This window comes from Chelonia mydas, chromosome 4 (genome assembly GCF_015237465.2).
Source record: "Chelonia mydas isolate rCheMyd1 chromosome 4, rCheMyd1.pri.v2, whole genome shotgun sequence".
Lineage (NCBI taxonomy): Eukaryota > Metazoa > Chordata > Testudines > Cheloniidae > Chelonia > Chelonia mydas.
In genome coordinates this window covers 29,475,690-29,498,212 of record NC_057852.1, presented here as the reverse complement: position 1 = coordinate 29,498,212, position 22,523 = coordinate 29,475,690, and the positions used below count along the sequence as shown (strand labels likewise).

The window sequence follows — 22,523 nt, the reverse complement described above, 5'->3', positions numbered from 1 at the left end:
GCTCCCTATTTCCATGGGTAATGACTTTTTGTGGCTTCCAGCTGTTATCGCCTGTTCTCGGGAGCACTGGTTGCCTTATTGACAGGTTAGATGGTAGTTTTGTATGCCCCTCAGAGTAGTAAACACACCTCCTTGTCTTCTTTCAGTTGTATCTGTAAGTCCGAAATTTGCTTCGGTTTGCACAGTACAGGAGTCATGGGAAAAGGAGCTCTTGTTTGTCTGCTCATTAACATCTGTTTCTTGTTTTAGTTTGTCTCTAATGGTGGTAGTAAGACATCAAACCCAATTATTAACTTCTCCTTTTCAATCTGAGAAATTTCTTTATGCCTTGTTTAGGGTTCCTGATGCACACATTACTGCCTCCCCTTCCTGCATAAGGGAATACACCTTGTTCTTAAGATGATGCATCTGCAGAGAGTGGAACTGATTTTAATTGATCCTTAATACGCCAAAATAGGATAGATGGATTAGTGGCCGGCATTTTAAATGCTCAGATACCCTTAAGAGTATCTTGGCCGTAGATAGATTTGTGGAATAAATTTTTCTAGATAGTTGTTATCCCTGTAAAATACTTTATTCTCTCTTTATGTTGTAAATCCATTTTCTATTGTGAGTATTTGAGCTTTTAAAACTCTCTGATTTCATATGCATCAGCAATTAACCCATCTTTGCTCAAGTCAAAATTGGCTAAACAGAAGTTATCTATATTGAATATAAAAGTTCCATGTAAGATGTCTGTCTGTGTTCTCTTGCTGTCTGCAAAACTTGCTGAGGTCTTTCATTCAGTTCCTTACAGTGCATGGACCAAACAAAAACATTGTCTTCTATAATTTCATGTTTGTCTCTCAAAATCCTTTTGTGAAATGATTCTAAAATACCTTGTGTGCATAATTAATACCAAATGGCATTAATTAAATTTTATTGTATCCTACAGTGGCCACACTTATAGGTTTCATTCCAAAACATATAACTAAGTCCACTGGTATTCCTTATACTTAAAATGGCCATTACCATTGGAGCCAATTATAGTTCTAAACTATAAAGAACTTGGTGTGCCCACTGTAATAGAATATTAAAAGTAACTAACATAGAATGTGACTAACTCTTCTTGCCAAAATACACATCCCACCGCAATACTGAGATTAGTTTTACTTCACAGTCTTCAGCTGCCACATGAACAGTTTTCATCAGATTAAAAAAACTAAGACTTTTTTTTTAAATAGGGGATTAATTCATATTCATACTCTATTTTGCTTTTCAGTTACTATCATACCAAAAACCTAGTCTGTCTTTTCAATATCTTCCAGCTTTCCCGTATTTCAGGTGTTTTACTTTACCTGTTAGGATAAATAGATTTTTTTTTCTTTGGTAAATAGGCAAATCACAGATAATACATTTTAAAGTGGCTTTCTCCTTCCAGGCAACCTATGCCTTTAGGAGACATCAGACTCGGAGGATTTCCCGAGAAATGGCAGTGGAAGGGAGAGAGGGTTGGGGGGAGAGGGGAGAGGAACAACAGTCTTTTAATACAAAAAGAAAAGGAGGACTTGTGGCACCTTAGAAACTAACAAATTTATTTGAGCATAAGCTTTCGTGAGCTACAGCATTCGATGAAGTGAGCCGTAGCTCACGAAAGTTTGTACTCAAATAAATTTGTTAGTCTCTAAGGTGCCACAAGTACTCCTTTTTTTTTTTTTTTTTTGCAGATACAAACTAACACGGCTGCTACTCTGAAACCAGTCTTTTAATATGATCTCTAAAATATTCTTGGTCATGAATTTTCAGCTGAATGGAATATTGATCCATATCTTACTTTATGGTTATAATGATGTTACCTTTTTGCTGTGTCACGGAGTAAATTATCCATATAGACATGGCAGATTTAACCATTTAAAAGTCACTTGAGCTTCATTTTTCTTTGAATAAATGTAATTATATGTACGCAAGTTAGTGTATGGGTATATTTATCAAACTGTGTCACATTAAGAATTGTCCCGCACGAGAATTTTGGACACTGAAGTATTCACTATGTGATGCCTGCAAGAAACTCTGGAAAATGGTGTTTGTCACATACAACAATTTCATGTTTTCTTAGCACTATTTATATTTTGAACTGTCCACTTTATGCCAGCTCTGTTTTTTAGCAATGCTATTCCCACATAGCAAGTTTTAAGGCAGTCTCTCTGCTGTATGTAAAGTTTTACTGTATTGCCTCTTAGCAACCATTGATGGTAATTTCAGGTTTCAGAGTAGCAGCCGTGTTAGTCTGTATTCGCAAAAAGAAAAGGAGTACTCACTTTCTGCTTATTGTACGTCATTATAAAGTAGTAGACAAAACAAGTCCACAATTATTATTACTTCACAATATTCTTGCTCTGTAGAAGCATGTATATCTTTCCTTGGTGATGTTATGATATTCATCCAGGTGAAAAGCTTGTAGATACATAAATCTGGTTTTACTTACCATCTATATGTTTAATGAGGATGTTTTATGTGACTTAAAGGGTTGACCTTTGGCTACCTTTCCATGTGTTGGCTTGTAGCCATGATCACATACAATATGATGGAAAAATACAGCACTCTCTAAAAGAAGTGTAGATTAAACATTCTGTATTTTGCATAGAGATTATTATTAGTAGTAGTATCACAGTAATGTCCAAAATGTGCTGGGTATTGAACCAACATATAAAATAACATGGGCAGAAATTTTCACAAATGATCAGTCACTTTGGATGCCTCTATTTGGGTGGTCAACCTGGACATTTTCGGAAACCTCATTTTCAGAAGCGGCGAGCATCTATCCTCTGAAAATGAGGCCCTTGCAAGATGTGTCTATTTGGGCATCCAAAACTGCTACTTGCTTTTGAAAATGTAGGCCTTGGTTCTTGCTCCAAAGAGCTTTCGATCTAGAGGAAAAAATATTTAGTGTTGTTTTGAAAGTGTAAATCTTAAGAATAAATAAAACTTAAAAATAGAGCTTTGGTTGCCATAGCCTGTGTGTGTGTGTTTCTCTCTCTCTCTCTCTCTCTCTTTTCTTAATCTAGTATGAAAGTACTAACTGGCTTCCTTTTAGGCTTTTTTGAGATCTTATCACCAGTGGCACATTCAGGAAAGAACTGCGGTAAAACTGAAGTGTTACTGTTCAGACTTTGTCTTGAAGAATATTGTAAAGCAGAGGTGTGATACAGAAGTCTTGAGTTGAGCTCTCAGTGCTACCTCCTGAGTCAGGAGAAATAATGCCTTCCTCTCCTGTTGAAATAAAAACATCTTTCTTTCTCCACCCTTCTCCTTTGCCTCGATAGGAAAAAAGTGAATCATTTTAGCTCCTGTATCGCCTATGTATAATGTAAATATCTGAAAAGCAAAACAAACAAATAGAACAAACCTTCCTGTGTAAAGTTTATGGTTAAATGGTAATCTGATCATAACTTATGATTCTGAGTGACCATGGTGTATGCGCATACCTTTTGTGTACATGTGTGCAAGCATAAATTAAGGACTCAGTCTGGGAAAGGATTTCAGGATGTGTACCTTGCTACAGTTTGGAAAAGATCTCGTGTGGATTTGTTTCCCAACTAAAATAATGGTCAGTATCTAATATCTTTTAAGATTTGCTGTTGAAGTGAAAACCACTGGCATGGTTATTAAAATCTAATAATATGAAACCCATTTGATCAGTGGTTCTTTACCTACTTTTTATTTGAAACACTTGTTTTAGGAACTGATTATTTAATGGCTTTTTACCATTAAGCCACAGGAGTATACCGCATGAGTGGGTGAAAGGAAGAATAATTACAGTGGGATAGTGATTAAAAATCTGTGCATTATTCTTTTTAAATGTACGAACCTCTTGTGAACTAGTTAGTTTGTTAAATAAAATGTAATTGTTTATTTGATTTGGCAGTGTGACAACTACACTGTATTCACGTAACAGGAGTTACGCAGTAAAAATTAGGAAGTCTGGTCTTGCAACTGAGGTGCTGGGCTTCTCAAGACACTTGTGTTCATTTTCTGGCTTGGCCACGGACTTCCTGTGTGAATTTGGATAAGTCTCTTAGGCCCCAGTATTACAGTTGACCCGTTCATAGCAAATTCTCAGTTGGGGCCTCAGGATGCTCTTGTAATATAAACAATTGATTATGATGGTCCTTGGGAGGTTCAAAAATAGTAGGCTAATATCGAAGGTAAATGACCTATATCATAATATTGAAATGACAGTTGATTATACATTATCCCTAAAAATATAAACGAAGATATGGTTTTAAAGAAAGAGAGAAATTGTTGCAGTAGTTTCACAGATCACAAATGTAAAATTTTATAGTTTTATTACAGAGGGAATTAAATTACAATGAACTCAAATTCAGGAAAAATGATTTTTTTCTATTGCAAACTTACTTTGTGAGACTATTATTACTATAGTATAGAAGTTTAATTTAAGCAAATAATCCATTAACAAAGGATTAAAATTTCCTCCGGCTAATTTCTATACAGTGTCTACTTGGAACAACTGGAGTTAAGCATAGCTCATCTGATGTATTTATTTGCTTTGGTAGTTTATCTAATACTCAAAAGAGAAGCCAATGACCGCATGCTTGGCCTTTAGAGTGACCATGTTTTCAGTAAAATAAATTTTATAGGAGCAATGAGAGAGAGGTCTTGAGGTCTTCCTTCACCATTTGGAATGTTCTCAGGAGAGCTGAGAGCACAAGGCAGGGGACCCTTAGTAACTAAACACAAGACAATCCCCTGGTGTGTGCCTTTTCAGTTCTCAAGAGGATGCCACTGGCTGTGTTGAGATCTTTATCTTGTTGTCTGTTCTTTATGTGGAATGTATGCCAACCCTTTATTGTTAAGATCTGAATGTTGTTTCTTATGCTGGGTCTTCTCAATAACCACCAAAAGAAATTAGCAGTTACTGAGGCAGAATGCTAAGAACATGTTAGATGGTGATGGGGATTGCAACATACAGGAAACAAAATCTTAGACACATTTCACTTAGCCTGGTCCACACTACGGGGTTAGGTCAAATTTAGCCGCCTTAGGTCGATTTTAAAAATGACTGCATCCACACAACCAACCCCGTTCCATCGACCTAAAGGGCTCTTAAAATTGTCTTCTGTACTCCTCCCCAATGAGGGGAGTAGCACTAAAATCAACCTTGCTGGGTCGAATTTGGGGTAGTGCGGACACAAATAGACGTTATTGGCCTCCAGGAACTATCCCAGAATGCTCCATTGTGACCGCTCTGGACAGCACTTTGAACTCCGATGCACTAGCCAGGTACACAGGAAAAGCTCTGGGAACTTTTGAATTTCATTTCCGTTTCATCAGTGTGGTGAACTCAGCAGCACAGGTGACCATGCAGTCCCCCCAGAAACGTAGAGCATAGAATGTTTCTACGCTCCCCCTATCATCTCTGTCCCTGAGGTTATCGCAGGTTAGAAGGCGAAAAAAACGCATTCGTAATGACATGTTTTCCGAGCTCATGCAGTCCTCCCGCATTGATAGGACACAGCTTAATGCATGGAGACATTCAGTGGCAGAGTCCAGGAAAGAATTAAGTGAGTGCGAAGAGCGGAGGCAGGACATGATGCTGAGGCTAATGGAGGAGCAAACGGACATGATGAAGCATCCGTTGGAGCTGCAGGACAGCCAACAAGAGCACAGACCCCCGCTGCATCCAATGTATAACTGCCTACTCTCCTCCCCATGTTCCATAGCCTTCTCACCCAGATGCCCAAAAACGCGGGGGGGGGAGAGGGGCGCGGCGCATGGGAGAGGCTCTGGGCGCCCAGCCACTCCACTCCAGATGATGGCCCAAGCAACAGAAGGCTGTCATTCAAACAGTTTGATTTTTAGTGTGGCTACAATAAGCAATGTGGCCTTATCCTTCCCTCCTCCCCCACCCCACCTGGGCTACCTTGTCCGTTATCTCATTTTTTTTTAAATTAATAAAGAAAGAATACATGGTTTCAAAACAGTAGTTACTTTATTTCGAAGGGGAGAGGGTGGTTGGCTTACAGGGAATTAAAATTAACAAAGGGGGCAGGTTTGCATCAAGGAGGAACACACACAACTGTCACACCGAAGCCTGGCCAGTCATGAAACTGGTTTTCAGAGCCTCTCTGATGCACAGTGCGCCTTGCTGTGTTTTCTAATCGCCCTGCTGTCTGGCTGCTCAAAATCAGACGCCAGGCTATTTGCCTCAACCTCCCACCCTACCATACACGTCTCCCCCTTACTGTCACAGATATTATGGAGCACACAGCAAGCAGCAATAACAATGGGAATGTTGGTTGCACTGAGGTCTGACCTTGTCAGCAAACAGTGCCAGCGACCTTTTAAATGTCCAAAGGCACATTCTACCACCATTCTGTACTTGCTCAGCCTATAGTTGAACTCCTCCTTACTACTGTCCAGGCTTCATGAGCCATGGGAGCAAGGGGTAGGCTGGGGTAGGTGTGACTGCGTGGTGCTGCTGGCTGGGAGAGCAGCCTGAGGCAGAAGCCTCCAGCTCGCGTGAGATTCCAGGCAGGACTGAATCTCCATGAGACAAAACTTAAAGAAGAGAATGACCTGGAGGCTCTGGCCCCCATTCTGTGCTCTAAAAGAGGGGTAGCCATGTCTGTCCAGGTGCCCCTGATCGACCTCTCCGAGGTCTGCCAGGGACACCCAGGAGACGTACGATGGCTATCAGTCCTACTGCACCAGCTACTGCGAAGGCAAGGAGCTGCTGCTGTGTAGCAATGCAGTACTGCGTCTGCCAGCAGCACCCAGAAGACATACGGTGACGGTGAGCTGAGTGGGCTCCATGCTTGCCGTGGTATGGCGTCTGCACGGGTAACCCAGGAAAAAAGGCACGAAACGATTGTCTACCATTGCTTTCACAAAGGCAAGCAGGTAGGGAGGGGAGCCTGATGGCATGTACCTAAAACCATCTGCGACAATGTTTTTGCCCCATCAGGCATTGGGAACTTAACCCAGAATTCCAATGGGCAGCGGAGGCTGCAGGAACTGTGGGATAGCTACCCACAATGTACCGCTCTGTAAGTCGATGCTAGCCACGGTAGTGAGGACGCACTCTGCCAGCTTAATGCTCTTAGTATGGACATATGCAATCGACTGTATAAAATCGGTTTCTAAAAATCAACTTCTATAAAATCGACCTAATTTTGTACTGTAGACTTACCCTCAATGTCAGTTTAGACTCACATCACTATCTTTCCTGCATTGTCTATTGCACCTAATTTATCTATGTTAGATGTACTCCAGGTGTTATCTTCTGACCACTCTTGGGCTGCAGAATGCTGGTTGGTCACATGGTGCTGGTTCTCTTTGTTTCCACTTGGCAAATCTCAAAGTCAGCTAAGACACAGGAAATACTTTGGTAATATTACTTTACCAAGTATCCAAGTGCTATAGTTGCCAAAGGGATGATATTTCCTCACCAGTAGGAGGGAAGGTTCCATAAAAAAGTGAAACCACAATTGCAAGTCCCCCTTTAAACACATTTTTATGAGTAATTTTAATGCTCACTAGTGTGCAACTGCTTTGCAACTAACATATTCCTTCATACTTTGTGGGCTGTTTATACCAGACTAGGCCCTTAATTGCCTTTTTTTTAAAAAAAATATAATCTTTTTAAATTTGTGTTTTTCAGTTACTGCTGCAAGTGAAAATGAAATAGCCACACATTTGCAGCCAGATGCAAGGAAACTGAAATATAGCTATAAGTTTTCACCTAGAGGAGTTACTGTAATATGTGATAAAGCTGAAATTACGTGGCTCTGCTATACATGTTCTAGTGATTGCTCCTGCCCTCTGTTGGTGATTTCAATAACTGCATGTGTTAACAGAGTTCAATATGAAACTATTTTTTATGCCTGTACATGTATGCAAATATCTATGTTCATACACACAATATTCAGATTCTGATAATGGAAGGTGCTGTTTGTGCTAAGTGTATTCAGTCACTCGTGTTTTCATTAATTAATCATTAATCACCTGCAGCTGGAACAACAGCTTTTTTTAATTAGTGTCTGTTTATTAAAAATCTGCTTTCAGAGCACTTACAGTGCTGCGCCACAGAAACTGTGCACTGTGTCTTCTATAAACCAAGAGGTAAAAACAAGTTTAGTTTTTTTGTTCTGTGTTTATAGATGCAAGACTCTTTGTAAGACTGGGTACCATGTTGGGTACACTACCATACATAAACATGCTTAATAAATATGCTACTTAAGCTGGGTTCTCCCCTCAAAGACATCCCATGATTATTTTGTTCCCTGAATATCATGAATAGTTAATAGCTCATAAAACTGGGGTTGACTTGCTTTTAAGTACTGGACAACTAATATGTATATCTTCACAGGCCTCACAAAGCACATCGCTTCTAGCCTTCTTTACATTTCTACTGTAGTTAATTTTCTCAGGGAAGCTTAACTACAGTAGAAATGTAAAGAAGATTATGCTTTAATTTTAAAAATGATCTAACCCTTCTTGTGACACTAGTCTGGTAAAAGTGAACTGGTATAAGCCAGTTACTAGGATTAGAAATAGATCTGGAGGAAAATTCAGGGGTTGGGGAAATCTCTGAAAATTTTCATGAAAAATGTTTTTCACCTGGTGACCATTCCTAGTGGAAAAGAGGAATTACCTGGGCTCCACTTCTGTAGGAGGATGCCGGAGGTGCAGTGGGAGGGGGATGCAGGGACCTAATGATTTCTCTCAATATGAAAGGGATCAACTTTTAAGTTTGGTGTGTATTCCAAATCTTCATCTCTTTAATGCTCTCCAAAATACTTAAGCTAATCCTGTGCACCGTGTTGTGATGGTGATGGATGAGCATTGGTTTTGACTTTGTGGGTTAAGGCAGCAAAAATTTTGTTTTCCAGGCCTGCTCCAAAATGCAAGCCAGCTTGCATTATAGGGATGCTCCTGGTTTGGAGAGTTAAATTTTAAATCGGGAGCCTCATTTAAGAAATTTAGAGGAATAAAATTTGGTCAAAAATGCTTAACTGAATGTTGGGTAGAATTTAGCAGCAGCCATAGCCCTTTGCTAATTCTTAAAACTAAATTGTATTGGTGCATTTTCACAGTGTCATGTTGATATTAAAGGACAGAAATGTAAATTTTATTTTTGTTTGCTTATTTGGGTCATTGACCTCTTTTTTTATTTTATTGTATTATTATTATTATTTATTTTATTATTTATTATTATTGTGGCCTTTCCCCAGCTGAGAGGAGTACGACACCACAGCTTCTGTTTTCTTAGTGAAGACTAGAGGAGCAAGGGAAGAAAATGGTTTATGGATGTGGTGCATATGTAATATGTGTGCAGAGCTTACTTGTTTTCTATTGTCTGAGGAATGACGGGTAAAGGGCATAAAAAACTTATGCAGACAAACTGCATATTCCCAATTCTTCAGTTTTACAGTCCGTGGCTCTTCAAATAGCAACAGTTATACGGAAATCGAATTTGTCGTATGAACACACTTATTTTACTCAGTTGTGGTACCATCATCACTTCTCCTCCTTGCTTTGTCATCGTTGAAGGTAAAGTTGAAAGTTAACTTAAACTAAACCAAATTTAATAAAAACTCATCTAGATGTTACTAGTGACATTAGATGGATTTGTAGGTTCAGCTCTGAATAGTGACTTGTATGTGTGAATTTAGCACTAAAAGCATTGGCAACCTGCAAGTCCCTTGCTGTTATTCCTAAACTTATTCTGAGGAGAGAGAAGTAATCATGACAAATCGCAGATGGTTTTGGAAACAAATGCCGATTGGTGATCTCATTCTACCAGTATCACCCTAATTCCTTTTCACAGGATTTGAACTTGAGTTTCCTGAGGTGATAGGCTTATGCAGTAATGTTCTGTACCATCAAGCCCTCTGATCCTCCAGGCAGTCCCAAAATTTCACTTTAAAGGACATTGGCAAGTAACTTAATCCCTAAATGTTACCTATTTGTACCCTCTTTTGTACATGTAATATTTTAAAACCTTGTAAGAGTTGTTGGATTCCCCCCACCCCCCATAAATATGATGACTAGAATCCAGAGCCTCTGTTAAAACATTAAGAAATGAAAGGGGAAAAATAATAGCTCATATTTTATGTGTTTGTACTACTGAGCCAAAAGCAGTTGTGTGTTCCCTCTTATGGCACTGCAGCAGCAGTTAATTAACAATCTTATTCCCAGAGCTGCGCTAAGGACATTAGTGATGCTAGTACTCAAACAGAAAACAAAACAAATTATTAACTTGTTTTCCAGCCTGTACTGCCACAGTGGAATGTAGGGATGGTACTCTGAAATGTCTTGTATAGATAATGTACCTGGTATGAGGGGCAGCACAGGAGATGAGAGGTGGTGGAATCTCCTTCCTTTGAGGTTTTTAAGGTCAGGCTTGACAAAGCCCTGCCTAGGATGATTTAGTTGGGGATTGGTCCTGCTTTGAGCAGGTGGTTGGACTAGATGATCTCCTGAGGTCCCTTCCAACCCTGATATTATTCTATGATACGATGAAAAGTGAAGCAGTCGATTTTAAATTTCTTTAGAAATGCAACTAAATACATATATGCGCACACACCTGGTCAAAATTGGCAGGCACACTGTTTTCAGACATTTAAAGACATAGTAATTTAGGACCAAAATTTATTTTGGTTTTGCTTTCAGAAAATATATATTGTAAGTAGGACATTTGAATGGTACAAAAATGACAGGTCAGTTGATCAGTGAAATATTGTCAAGATAATGTCAAAAGTGGTCAAATATTTTAAAGCACACTACTTTATTAGAACAGTAACAAAGTCTAAGACTTTATGGTCTCCAATAGTCTTAGCCATAAATACTTGCATCTAATTACAAAAACAAAGTCACTTAACTGAGTTATTTTAACTCAGAAAAATACAAAACTCGATGAAAATTAAAGAATTTTTTAGCAATGTTAGTATTTAAATGTGAATGTTATTCAAGACCGAACTGTTAGAAAAGAAAAAGGAAATAGAATAGAAATAAAACAAACACCTAGCAACTATGAAAGGGTAAAGTCTGTTTTTAAAGTCCATCAATGCTAGGTAGGCAACATACCAACTCTTTAAGCAGCTCAATGACCGTGCATCCGTAGGTGCTGGAACTAGGGGTCCTGGGGGTCCTGCAGGACCCTTCAGCTTGAAGTGGTTTCCATTATATACAGGGTTTACAGTTTGGTTCAATGGCTCTCAGCACCCCCACTATACACATTCATAGAATCATAGAATATTAGGGTTGGAAGAGATGGAGGTCATCTAGTCCAACCCCCAGCTCAAAGCAGGACCAGCACCAACTAAATCATCCCAGCCAGGGCTTTGTCAAGCCGGGCCTTAAAAACCTCTAAGGATGGAGATTCCACTACCTCCCAAGGTAACCCATTCCAGTGCTTCACCACCCTCCTAGTGAAATACTTTTTCCTAATATCCAACCTAGACCTCCCCCACTGCAACTTGAGACCATTGCTCCTTGTTCTGTCATCTGCTACCACTGAGAACAGTCTAAATCCATCCTCCTTGGAACCCCCTTTCAGGTAGTTGAAAGCAGCTATCAAATCCCCCCTCATTCTTCTCTTCTGCAGACTAAAGAATCCCAGTTCCCTCAGCCTCTCCTTGTAAATCACGTGCTCAGGCCCCCTAATCATTTTTGTTGCCCTCTGCTGGATTGTCTCCACTTTGTTCACATCCCTTCTGTAGTGCGGGGACCAAAACTGGACGCAATACTCCAGGTGTGGCCTCACCAGTGCCGAATAGGGGGGAATAATCACTTCCCTCAATCTGCTGGCAATGCTCCTACTAATACAGCCCAATATGCCATTGGCCTCCTTGGCAACAAGGGCACACTGCTGACTCATATCCAGCTTCTCGTCCTCTTTAATCCCCAGGTCCTTTTCTGCAGAACTACTGCTTAGCCAATCATTCCCCAGCCAATAGCGGTGCATGGGATTCTTCCATCCTAAGTTCAGGACTCTGCACTTGTCCTTGTTGAACCTCATCAGATTTCTTTTAGCCCAATCCTCCAATTTGTCTATGTCGCTGGATCCTCCAGCCTATCTACCTCTCCCCACAGCTCAGTGTCATCTGCAAACTTGCTGAGGGTGCAATTCATCCCATTATCCAGATCATTAATAAGGATGTTGAACAAAACTGGCCCCGGAACCGACCCTTGGGGCACTCCGCTTGATACCAGCTGCCAACTAGACATCGAGCTGTTGATCACTACCTGTTGAGCCCGACAATCTAGACAGCTTTCTATCCACCGTATAGTCCATTCACCCAATCCATACTTCCTTAACTTGCTGGCATCCGTTCAACATGGTTCCGGCATCCTTACATGCATCTTTTCTCTTGTGGTGGGAAGAACATTCAGTGTCTGGGAGCCTTCCTCTCCATCCCTCTTGGCTTTCAGAATTAATTTCCCAGTGTAGACAGTTTAGGTTGTAAGCTGTTCAGGGGAAGGAGTGTGTCATTTAACTTATTTAATGTGCTTTGTAAACTTCCCTGTATATTGATATCCTTGTATACAAATGAAGTTATACATACTTACATATGTTGTTCGTTCAAATATTCCAGCCAATCAAGATGCCCAATATTCAGTTAGTTCACCTTTTTTCCCAACACATGGCATTAGCATGTAGCAAAGTTAGTGATTAAGACATTTATGTGGGTAACAGATGGCACCATGGTGCAATCAAAAAGGTAGGCCGCCACCTACAGCAGGGCATTCTTGCTGTAATATTTGACTGTGGTCAAATAATTGGCATTATTTGACTGGTCAATTGACTGGCTTTCCAAGCCTAATTTTAAAAGGAAAACCTAAATTTTGGCACTAGACTATTTGTCTTTTTAAAGTCTGAAGACAGTGTCTCTACTGAATTTGTGCGTGTGTAATAGGGAATGGATCACTTGATTGCCGTTCTGTTCATTCCTTTTGGGGTACCTGGCATTGACCACTGTCAGAAGACAGGATACTGGGCTAGATGGACCTTTTGGTCTGACACAGTATGGCTGTTCTTATGTTCTTATATTCTCCCCATATTAATAGAATTATTTGAATAAAAAGAGATTTTTGTCTAGATTTAAAAATTTCCTGCAACCCAGAAATTTCAGCATTGTGCTAATGCAGGATGAACCAGAAAGTAAAACTTGTTGTAAACAAGTAATATGGACTGGTCTGTTTTTTTTCCAAATGTCCAGGCTGGATCTGATGCAGTAACTAAGTGGAATAATAGGTGGAAAGAAATTAAAATGACAAAATTAATTCAGTTTTCATCACCTAGTAATATGAGTTAGGAATTCTGTGTTCTGTTTTGTTTTTTTATTTTACTATAAATGAAAGTGTGTGATTTTTAACTTATCAAACCTTTTAACCTACAAAGTAGGTGTCTTTTAAAAAGTATGTTGATTGTTAAATTTAAGAAATCTTTAAATATGGAAGACTTGCTTTAATGTTTCCAGATACACCAGTGACCCCCAATATGATGGGTATCAGGGAGGCAATGTCTCAATAATACAGTTTTGTAGATGTAGATGTCCTGAATCATTCCTAAAGCTTCCATTCACTCTTCACGCTGAGCATCCATTCAATCTGACCCACCCTCGGCAGTAGCCAGAATCAATATAATTACCCTGCAGCTGGCAAGGCAGGAAGCTTCTAATACCACTCCAATTTAGCTGCTAGGGAAAGGGGGCTAAGCGGGGATAATACTGCAACCTAATCCTGGAAGCTGAGAGCGTCACCTGAGCTTCTAACTAATGCTGCCTTAAGGAGAAAGAGAGCAAGAGTACTTGAAGTTGGCTCGAAACCTGGAACTTTGAATAATGGCAATACACAGAATGCTATCCATTAGGCCATTGCTGGGACAACCCATTTTGTTTTTTACTTCTGTCTGAAATATCCTCCACTTTTCCACATGCCAAGAGAACAGTCTTAGAGCTCTTTCACTAATGTTTGACTGAGACAGACAGACTGCTTGTGGGATATTGTATGTAAACAATGATTTCTAATAGAGCAAAGCTATAAATACAAAAAAGGAAGGGATTTTTGAAAGGCACTCTGCCAGTAATTAAAGAGAAGGGGCTGTCTGCAAAGTCTTGTGGTTTAACCTAGATAGATCTATGTCTGTAGACACATGGGCAATAAATATCTGAGATGTAGTGTAATGTACATTAAGATCTTTCCTGGGAAAGGAGCATTATGTCATGGTTCTGCAATACTACTAAAGCAATATTTAGTTCCATTCCCTTCTCCCACAACAACCCCTGTTTTTAACATTCTCTGTAAGCAGTGACTCATTTTTTAATCATGTGTAAGGGATATAAAAACTAGGTCCAAGATTTATTTTTAAAAAAATGTTTGAATAATAGATTTTGGGCACATGTGCATGTTGAACAGCTGCTGTTAATTTTCTGTCTATGGTATAGCCACAAGCTATAAAGAAAGAATAGAAGATTCAGATTACTTAACACGTATATGCTCAAAAGTATTTTCAGACAGAGCTGATGGCCAGCAGAGCTTTGAAAGATTATCTTTTTTGAGACGAGTGGCTTTTCCCAGTAAAGTGACCAGATATTTTTTGTTTGTGATTTCCAGCTGTCCCATTTCCTCCAAGCCACCGGCTCACAGCTAAGGAAGTGTTTGATAATGATGGAAAACCCCGTGTGGATATCTTAAAGGCACACCTTATGAAGGAGGGGAGGCTGGAAGAGACTGTTGCTTTGAGAATAGTAACAGAGGGTGCTTCAATTCTCCGTCAGGAAAAAAACTTGCTGGACATAGATGCCCCAGTCACAGGTAAGTGCCAATATTAAATCGGAACATGCAAACACATGCATTCAGGTATATACTACTCCCCTGAGAGTTCGGTGAAAGTTTCCTACTCCACTGACTACTCTCAGTACTTAACTCTGCATCTCTGAATCCACTGCCACAGTGGGCCTGATCCTAAGAGTTGCTGAGATCCTTAACTTCCACTGATATTAGAGGAAAGGACCTTATGGGCTGAAAACTTTTGCTTCTAAAGCATGGAGAGTTCTCTAGACTAAGATATAAGATTAAAAGTGTGTTCTAAACCTCATAAAAGATAACTGCCTGTTTTACCAGATGTTAATTCCGTACATTTACAGATGGCCTTCACCTCAGTAGCACCATTCAAACTTAGTCAGCCTTGCTCTGAAGGATCAGTGATGCTGTAGTGAAAGGAAACTTCATTATAAGTGGTCAGAGCAATAACAAATGAGCAAAAAGAAAAAGCTAGAAGAACCTCCGCGTATTATTTGTCTGCGGAATTAATGAATTGTTCTGATTAAAGAACCCATTTTGCCCTTGGCTATCAAACATTTCCACTCACTCATTAATTCTCAGGAAATGCCTTGTGCCTGATCTTCCTTCTCTGATTGTCTCCCACTTCCGACTGCATTTTGTGCATAGGAATGCATTTGCTTGTTTTAATACACTCTTTTTGTATTTTTATTTAAAAAAATTTTTTTTGCAAACATACAGTTACTTTTCTGAGAAGTTGAAGAGTCTTTGACAGGAAAACTGATCCACGGCTTAGAGAGTTAGTTGCAGAGCTAAACATTACTTCCTCATAGTATGAATCCTAGACATATAGGGTTTTTTTTTTTTCAGGGAGACTGGAGGATTTGTACCTTCTCTTGGTAGTTTTATCAGAAACAGAAAAGCAGAGCCAGAGTGGAAAGAAAAGTTACTTTAGTAAAGGCAGAAAGAAGAGCACCAAGACCCATAATTAGCATTGGTGTTGTCCACCAGATACTATGTGAACTCAGCAAGTGCCTTAATAGTTTTGTCATTTTCAGAAAAGCTACTTCTGAAACCAATAACACGAAGTTAGACATTTAAGCATCAAATGTAGCATAATTTATTAAAGTCTATTCTGAAATGTCATCAAAACATGGAACCCTAGGTAAGTCTCCATATTTCGTTACTTGAGACGATGAGTCAATCATATGTTCTCTTACTCTCCTGGGAGGAAATATGTCTCGTAGCTCCATAGGTGAACCCTTTGGATGATTGAGGGGAGTCTTAGAGTCTGTAGGCCTTCCCTGCAGAAGAGGATACGGGCTGTGAAGTAGGTTAAATGGAGGAAGACAAGTTCTACAGGGATGCAGCACTCTCTCTCCTGAATTAAGGGATGCCATCTCTTCCTTCACCACTTTTGGGTCTGTCAGAGAGGTTGTAGTGTGTCTCGAGGAGTGGTTCTATGTGACTTATGCTATCATTCCCTTTTACATTCACCACTAACTCCGAGATAGACATTCTTAGATATCTTTTTTGTTAATTATTCTGAGTAATTTAGCGATGTTTTCTCCCTCCTCCCAGATTAATCCCTGGAGGCCTTAGCCAATTTTAGTCTTGTTCTCTCTTATCCGAGTTTACATCTCTTTTGACCATCATTCAAATATATTCTCTTCTGGCAATGGGTTGCAGTACTACTGTATTTCCTCGGTTTGGCTAATGACTGTTTACCTGGAAGCTGACATGGTGAAGCTTGTATCCTGATGCCTGCTACTGAGGTAATTTGATAGTTCATATGCTCTGTGAACAAACCCAAGCTGTAAACTGAGAGCTGGAATAGCAAAACTAATCACTAACAGAAGACAAAAATCTAGAAAGGAGGAAAAGAAAACCCATGTGTGATGCCCATTCTATTCAGTAAATATTCTATTCATCCATCCAACAGAAAGTTTCTTTGGTTCCTGATAGGTCAGGATCACTGCCAGTTCAGAGTCCTTCCCTTTGGATGAGCAACAGCACCCAGGGTATTCTCAAAGGTTTTCTCTGTGGTGGGAGCCCAAATGAGATGTGACAGCTACACAGTTTTCCCGGACTTGGACGACTGGCTCCTCACAGGTTGCTCCAGCCAAGAGGTCAGGTCGGTGACTTTGTCCCTGCTTCCTCTTCTAGCGGTGCTGGGTGTCTGTGTGAAGCAAAAAAAAAAAAAAAAAAAATCCATTTTGACCACCACATAGTGGATAAACTTTATCGGAATGACACTGGACTCAACTTCAGCAAGATCACCACAGAAGGATTGCAGTCAATGAGCTATTTAATAACTCAGGTTGCTCACAGACCAAAGTATCATGTGGCCTAGTAGAGAAAGGCATACTTTGATCATAGTATGCCTTTCTCTACTAGGCCACATGATTCTTTGGTGACCATGGTGATGTTGTTCCACATTATTTGGCTCTGGAGTCAATATCACCACAGAAGGATTGCAGTCAATGAGCTATTTGATAACTCAGGTTACTCACAGACCAAAGTATCATGTGGCCTAGTAGAGAAAGGCATACTTTGATCATAGTATGCCTTTCTCTACTAGGCCACATGATATTGTATAATTATGTGGCAATATTTGCCAGACTTCATTTACACCGCCTTACACTGTCTACTGACCAGACAATGACCATGTGAACATTAGTGTGATTGTTCCTGCCAGGCTTATTGCCTCTCTCTCACCTGGTGGTTGAATCCGGAATGAGTTTGAGTGGGAGTCCCCTTCAACACTCTCGCTGCCAGTGCCATCATAGTAACAAATGCGTCTCTTCTGGGATGGGGCGCTCCCCTGTATGGCCACACTGCTCAGGGCACTTGGATCTCACAGGGGCCAGACTATACATCAGTCTGCTGGAACTGAGAGCATTCTGGCCTGAAGGGCATTTTCTCCTCCCATATATTGACTCCAGAGCAAATTATGTGGGACAACATCACCATGGTCTTTTATATAAACAAGCAGGGTGGAGCAAGATCCCTTCCTTTCTGCCTGGAAGCAGCCAGACTTCGGAATTGGTGCATCAGAAACCACACCAGTTGTTCAAGCCACTTACCTACCAGGTATTCAGAATTCTCTAGGGAACAACCTAAGCAGGCACTTCTCTGCCTGGGGAATGAGTGGGAAATACACAGCTGTGTCCTGAGGGAAATATTCACTCAGTGGGGAACACCCCAGTGGGATCATGCTATGTTCCAAAGGAACAGGAAACTATACCTGTACTGCTCCCGGGTAGCTATCGCCCACGACTCCCAGAGTGACGCTCTCCTGTTATCATGGACAGACCAGCTCAGGTATGCCTTTCTGCCCATCCCCCGCTACCACAGGTCTTGAGAAAGATCTGTTATGACAGGGCCAGAATCATTTTCATGGCACCCAACTGGCCCAGACATTTTGGTTCACAGAACTTATGAGAATATCAACCTGTCCTTCTATCAGGATCTGTCCCTTCCTGGATCTTCTAAGTCAGGAAGAGGGCAAAATCAGACACCCCAATCCAGACCCCTCACAGCCTGGTGTGTGGATGTGTGTCAGATCTAGAATGGCCATGTTTGGAAGTTCTCCAAGCCATTCTTACGCAGAGTAGAAAAGTTTCAACTAGGAACTGCTACCTAGCTAAATGGAGATTTTTCTCTACGTGGGCACAGCACAATCACTTTTTCTCAGACTCTTCAGATATCCCAGTCATTTTAGATTATTTCCTATCATTGAAGAACTTGGATCTCTCAGTTAGCTCATTGTGGGTCCATCTCACAGCAGTCAGTGCCTTCCTTCCTCCAGTACACGGGCCTTCTGTTTTTATTTGCCAATGCAAGTTAGATTTCTGCAGGGCCTAGTCATGGCCTTTCTGCGTGTGGTCAAGCCTACACCTCAAAAGGAGTTCAGTTTTGTGCCGTCATTATTTACCAGACCACCATTTGAATCTTTGACCAGATGCTCTATATCCCACATTTTTAGTTGCTGTTACTTTGGTCAGAATGGTGAGCGAGATGGGAGCACTCATGGTGGATCCACTGTGAACCATTTTTCACAAGGAGATCTCATTTTGCCTTTATCCTGAGTTCCTCCCTGTGACTTATTTTTTGCATGCCTCCTATTGGCTGGGTGTGGTGCTGCAATCTCTCCCCCCCGCCCCGCCCCCCCCGGCTCCTGGTGCCCCCTGTAGGTTGCCAGCCTTGCTAGGTAGGTCTTCAGTGGCTTGGACATCCAGCTAAGTCACACAATCAAACCTGAATGAACCCCTTCTAGAGGGTAGCAAAGAGATTAACAAAACTCACTAGGGTCTTCAGATCTGCCTCTGGGCCCTTTCAGTCTAGCCCCTTTCTCAGGCTTTTAGTAGAAGTCCAGCCAGAATTGTCGGTCTACCCTCACCAGTCTTTAGACCTTCTCTGGGTATTTTCAAATCTAGCCCCTTTTCTTTTAAAACTTTTCAGGTTTTAGGCCTCCCCACAGTGGGGGAGCCAAGCCCTCCCAGTACTCCAGATCCCAATCCAGGGACGCTATACGCAGCAGCCACGTACTGCTGTCTCCAGGTCACTGCTGCTAGTCCCTGGGCCTTTTCCCACGTAGTCCCTTTCCTTTCACCTGTTACCTTATGGTTACATTTGTCAGGTCCTCTCATTCCCAAGGCCAGTATAACTTTTCCAAAATAATTCCTAGAGCACATCCTTTTAAAAAAAACATCCAATCTTGACTTTAAAATTGACGGTGAAGAACAATCTGCCACAACACTTGGTAAATTGTTCCAAGATGTCTCCCTAGCCCTTACACTAGAGGGATCTTAAGAGTGGAGCAGGATTAGGGAACTGGGAGCTGATAAAACAATTGTATTTGCCCTATCTAAATCTCTTCAGTCCTAGTAGAGATAGCTTTAACTCAGGGTCTATCCAGCACTCAAAGCTTTTTGGAATGCCGGGTTCCAGCAGCTTCATCTGAAGAGATCTGAGCATTAGATGGAGGAAACTTATTGCAAAGTTTTAAACGAAAGAGGAATGATTGTTTGATCAGCTGTGTATCTCCATTTTCTGGCCAGTCCTTCGTGCTAGTCTCCTTTACCAGACTCCAACCCTGATTCTGCAGCTCCCATATTTACATACATTTAAAAAAACCAAAACTTAGGTTAAGGTGACTTAAGCATATATCCTTTACAGGAATATGAATATTTAAAGCAAGTTAAGGCAAAATTCACACCAAATCAGACCATCTACTATCATCTTGATACTCAACCACCCCAACATACTATTGTCCTTCTCAAACAAACCTGCTTTTAGTTCAGGACACAGTGGAGCCCTGATCCTTCACTGGGGAATCTGGGTGCACAAAAAATAAATACTGTCCTGGTCAGTGGGTATATCAAAGACAGTGTAACTTACCCCGCAGCTATCTTAACTCTGATATGGTCATTTGTTACTTATCCATGTATCATATTATGAATGTGATTGTGAAACAGGGTGTCTGTAGAGATGTGAATACAGAGATGTGGACCTGATTTGCCTTTCACTTAGTAACTCCTTTACTTCAGTGGAATTAAATCTGACTTAAACTGGTGTAAACTGAGAGAAGAATCATACCCTGTAACTTTAAAATAATTGTCATTAAGGAATGTAGGGCTGCAAGACTGGTGATGAGATTGTGTATTGGCATGTGATTATAAATTCTTTGATGTATGTATGGAGGGTGATGATGTAATCTAGTTGAGCCTACATTTATGCCACGAGGTAGGGGTGCGATTCCTCTGCTTGCCTACACATACAGGTGCTAGCTTCACTGAGCTAGCGTGAGTATACATAGTAGGGTAGTCAGGATAGTGGCAGTAGAGGCACAGATTTCTTGTGCCAAGTACATACTCATGGGGTTCAGGCAGGTTTGTACTCAGCAGTGCTCAGCCGTGACACCTCTGCCACCACTGCAGCTATCCTATTCCTGATGAGAGCTAGCGCGAGTATATGTATGTGAGCACGGAGAGGCACACTCCTAGCTCAAGGACCAGAGGTAGCCTGAGTGTGGTAGAAATAATATGCCTTGGTTTGACTGAGTACCCTGATCATAGAATATCAGAGTTGGAAGGGATGTTGCCTTTTAACTCATGGTTTCCTTGTTCTTTAATGTTTGTACTGCTGTACGAAAATACACTTGAGCTATCTAAACTAATTTGTGTGTGTGTGTGTGTGTGTGTGTGTGTGTAAAATTTGAAACCCAAAGTGACATTCAAAAATCTCTTCTGCTTATAGAATCTCACAAACTGGAGATAGAAAAGCCCTCTCCTGCTGCCAGCAAAGGATTATTCTTCGCTATTTTAGGCGTACTAGTCTCAAATGGCTTTTGTTGAGGCTTCTAGCAGTTCCTTTGGGATATTATTCCATGGGCTAATAGATCCTATTGTCTAATTGTTTCCTGATTGTTCCACCTGTTTTCCCCCCATTGCTCAATTTAATTTCATAGCTAGCATAAAAATAACTGATATCAACAGGCTACCAGAGCTAGAGGTTGAGTTTAGAACTTTGACAGAATCAAGAATTGTTAAACTGATCAATGCTAAAGCAAGTTGTTAAAAGCATTCATGCAAACATCACAGTAAAAGCCAATAAAATTACAAATTACATCCAAAGGTAGCACACGCTGAAATGATCTGTTCCAGCTAGGGAACCAAGCAAAGCAAGCTCTTTCTCTGCTTTTTTGAATTTGAAGCAGGTATTGACTAATATAGAGCCATAATGTGAAAATTAAACAGCATTGCTTACTCGGAGCACCAAGCAATGCATAATTTATTCCTATTAGTGAGGAGTCAGTAGTGACTCAGTAGTTTAAATTTGAATTAACTTTTTATTTAAAGCAGGATTAAAACTTCTCTATTTCACACTTCAATGATTGAATTTATACTCCTGCTGTACCACAGTTATTGTTGAGGAGACAGGTAAATGTCCAGAATAGTTTGGTGGATAAAATACTTACTAACACCCAGGAAAAAAGATCCAGTTCCAAACTTTAGTCGTGAATATGTGGTGTGTTTGGAGTATTTTTTCCTCACAATAGTTACATAACTACAGTCTTAACAAATTTCAGTCACTTCAGCATTAGCATCAAATCTCAGATACCTACTCCACTTTTGAAACCTAAAAATTAACCCAAAGAAAAATTATTCCCGTTATTTTCCATAGCATAGCTTATTATCATCAGGGCTTGTCTATATGGGAAAGTGTTATCTCTTCTACCAGTATAATTTCCCATATCAACATTTATTCTAGTAAAAAGATGAGTGCTTTTCACGTTAGCTTAAACCCCTTCCAAAGTGACATAAGTTAAACCAAAAAAGGCCCCTTTATACTGGAGAAAGCCTGTCTAACAGTAAAACTATATCAGTTTAAGTTCACACCATAGCTTATGTTGGATAACTTTCCTGGGTAGACAAGCCCCAAGAGAAGCTGATGGATCTGTCACAGTCCAACCAACTTCCGTTCACTTCCAGCGTACAACCACCTGTGGTGTGTACACCTGTTTCCCTAAAATAACTCAAATGCACAACTTTAACTCTGACCTCAGCAAGACAAGTGTTACCAATAGACACACTTTTACTCGAAAAATATCTTTTCTACCTTTTAAACACCAGAGGTCAGAGTTAAGGTTGTATGTTTTGATTCTGACTGTATAGCTATGTAAATAATAAGTAATTACCAGAGTGTATATATTTGTATGTTGGAAGAAGGAG

General features: G+C 40.4%; 1 protein-coding gene across 2 annotated transcripts in view; it reads left to right on the top strand.

Annotated features, from left to right (window-relative positions):
• PPP3CA (protein phosphatase 3 catalytic subunit alpha) overlaps positions 1-22,523 on the top strand; it is a 325,188-nt gene that overhangs the window by 119,030 nt on the left and 183,635 nt on the right. For both annotated transcript variants that reach the window (XM_027825437.3, XM_027825438.3), the window contains exon 2: positions 14,620-14,820. In XM_027825437.3, the coding sequence (XP_027681238.1) occupies positions 14,620-14,820 (201 nt within the window). The remainder of the gene's footprint in view (positions 1-14,619; positions 14,821-22,523) is intronic.